The sequence below is a fragment of the Priapulus caudatus genome, unplaced genomic scaffold (assembly GCF_000485595.1).
Source record: "Priapulus caudatus unplaced genomic scaffold, Priapulus_caudatus-5.0.1 Scaffold1367, whole genome shotgun sequence".
Classification (NCBI taxonomy): Eukaryota; Metazoa; Priapulida; class Priapulimorpha; order Priapulimorphida; family Priapulidae; genus Priapulus; species Priapulus caudatus.
The window spans coordinates 16,724-19,675 of NW_014578428.1; the positions used below are offsets into that span (position 1 = coordinate 16,724).

General features: G+C 47.9%; 1 protein-coding gene across 1 annotated transcript in view; it reads right to left on the reverse strand.

The window, feature by feature from the left end:
* The window catches only part of LOC106816393 (glycine-rich cell wall structural protein-like), a 12,487-nt gene extending 10,257 nt beyond the window's left edge, over window positions 1-2,230 (reverse strand). Inside the window, exon 1 of the mRNA XM_014820995.1 lies at window positions 2,106-2,230. Coding sequence (XP_014676481.1) covers window positions 2,106-2,230 — 125 coding nt within the window. The remainder of the gene's footprint in view (window positions 1-2,105) is intronic.
* Window positions 2,231-2,952: the final 722 nt, after the last annotated feature.

Sequence of the window (2,952 nt, forward strand, 5' to 3'; positions counted from 1 at the left end):
GGAGAGATTTGAATGTGCCTCTGTTTGTCGGTTATCGATGCAAATCAATGTGGAGCCCTCTAGAAATGTCATAGACTTTTCAGTGCGGACATTTTGGTGCTGATTCATGGACACATTAATTTGACCTTTGAGGCATCTTAAGCCAAACAACGCGAAAGAACGAAAATTAGTACTAGGCCCTGTCAGCAACACTAAATACACGGGCCCCTGCCAGCAGCATTACTGCACTTTGTTGTGTGATTACTGTACAATGCACGTTTACATTGCGTTATACTATACATACATGTAGAGGAGATTAGATAGATCGATCGATCGATAGGATATATATATATATTATATATATATATATATATATATAATATATATATAATATATATATATATATAGTATATATATATATAGAAGAGATGAGAGAGAGAGAGAGAGAGAGAGAGAGAGACGAGAGAAACGAGAGAGAGAGACGACGATAGAGAGAGATCAGAATTGGCGATTAGCTTTAGAGGGCACAGAAGGTGTTTAGATTGTAGCGAGCATGCAGTAGAAGTGGGCTAAAATAATTAGCCACTGTTACGAAGGCAATCTGGCAACGCATGCAGCAATAAAAGTTTACAGGTGACATATTGGCAGCCAGCAAGGGCATAAGCGGTATGAGGATTGCGACACAGTCCAAGTTGACGTAAGATTAGACCAGGTTGGTCACTCGTCCTACGAATGTCCGAGCAACCAATAGGCGGCAGATGGCCGAACAGCCGGCCAGCGAGCGAAAAGGCGACGCGTCCAACGAGAAGGGCACGCCCAGAGGTATAAAAGGGGATGGGAGAGAGAACGCGGCCGTTATGACGACAGAGTGCTGTGCCGAAATAAAACAACGTTTTCCTGTGCAATCCTACTGTTCGCTTTATAACTAACTTGAATTTATTCAACGCTTCAAGGTGTGCGTGCGTGCGTGTTGTGTGTGTGATATTGAGTGTGCGTGTGTGCGTGCGTGTGCGTGTTGTGTGTGTGTGCATGATAAACCTAGCTGAAGGCATCTTGTATGATCTATAAATCTGTATAGAATTGTCGGCACAATTATCTATATACATTGTATTTTTATTATATTATATTATATTTTTATTTTATATATATTGTGCCGACAAACGAGCCAGCCGGTATGACGCACGTGTATGTCATTGCCTTGCGTCATATATATAAGCAGCAATTCATTATAGCATTACCAATTATCGTCCGAGGATATTTATAGCAGCAAGCGTCTGTTATGAGCTGCATCTTCTAAGTATGCGCGTCTGTGACGCTGGCTATTCAACATCATGGCAGATATAGTAGATATAGGGATGAAATCAGAGAAATACGACTGCACTTCGCCGTGTGGAGAGATCACGCGAGAGAGGGAGAGGAAGAGAGAAAGAGCGAGCGAGCGAGAAAGATAGATAGATAGACGGATAGATAGGGAGGCAGAAAGAGAGAAAGAGAGAGAGGGGGAGAGAGAGAGTACAAGAGACAGAAAGAGAGGGGGAGCTAGATAGAGGGAAGGGGAGAGAGTGAGGGAGAAAGACAGAGTTGAAGCAAGACAGAGAGCGCGAAAGTGAAAGAACCGAACGTGAATCTGGAGAGATGAAAAATGTAGGAATACGGCCAAAACGACGCGTGTGTAGGTAGCGACGGACGCGTGTGTTAAAGAAGCCACACAGCGAAACAAAAACACGGAAAAGTCGACATGGAAACGCTACAAAAAAACCACCGATGGAACTTTATTTACGAAATTCATTTGTACACGCAATCGTACACTATTTACAATTCGATCTGGCCAGGGCCGAGGCAACGAGAGCGCGCGCGAACACACACACACACGCACACGCGCGCACGCACGCACACGCGCACGCACACATCGTATAACCAAGCTGTAGGAGCACTTTCCCTGACGAGTATTACATAGAGTTATCGACATAGAGTTATCGAGTATTACATAGAGTTATAGAGACGCGTGATCGAGTGATAAGAGTTTACCTAAGCCTAACTCTCTCTCTCTCTCTCTCTCTCGCCTCACATTCTCACACGACCGATGAATAACGAATCACCAAAATACAACAAACAACTACACCAACAACAGCGTATCATCGTCTCCATGATTCGTCTGCTTACGTGTCGCAGCTGCTTTAGCAGACGCCGAGAGCAGCGCCACCGTGCGGCATATCTCGATGCGCATCTGCCGACCGTAGACGGGCGCCATCGTCGGGTCCCCGCTTAATATTAGCAAAGCGAAGGGACGCAGGTACCTGTCAACGCCCGCGGTCCGTATTCGATCCGTCCTTTCCGTTAGTCTTACGGATCGAGAATTTGACGGAATGACGTCATGACGACAACACAACACCCGACGACTCGGTCGCTCGTTAACCTCGAATATATCCCGCGAGTGCAAAACAAAATAAAAGAAACACATGCTCAAAACAAGATCAAAACATCGCTCTCTCCCGCGAGGCCCTGCTGTCGTCGGCATGCCGTCACGTGACGCGGCGGGGAGAGGAAGCATTAATTTCCCGTCGCGCCGACGTCGCCAGACACACACGCCGACGTCGCCGACGTCGCCAGACAAACAGCGACGCGCGCAAGATGAAAGTCAGACGATGGCTGCAGCCACTAGGAGCTGCGGTCGCGGGGATAAAGGGCCGGACACACCAGGCGATGCCATCGCCCGACGCCATCGGGCGATGCCATCGCCCGATGGCATCGCGCAGTCGTGGACACACCAGGCGATTTCATCGGGCGATGCCATCGCCCGATGGCATCGCGCAGTCGTGGACACACCAGGCGATTTCATCGGGCGATGCCATCGCCTGATGGCATCGCGCAGTCGTGGACACACCAGGCGATTTCATCGGGCGATGGCATCAGTATCATTGAACAACTCTGATTGGCTGATGAATTGTAAAATCGGGCGATGTTATCGCCGGT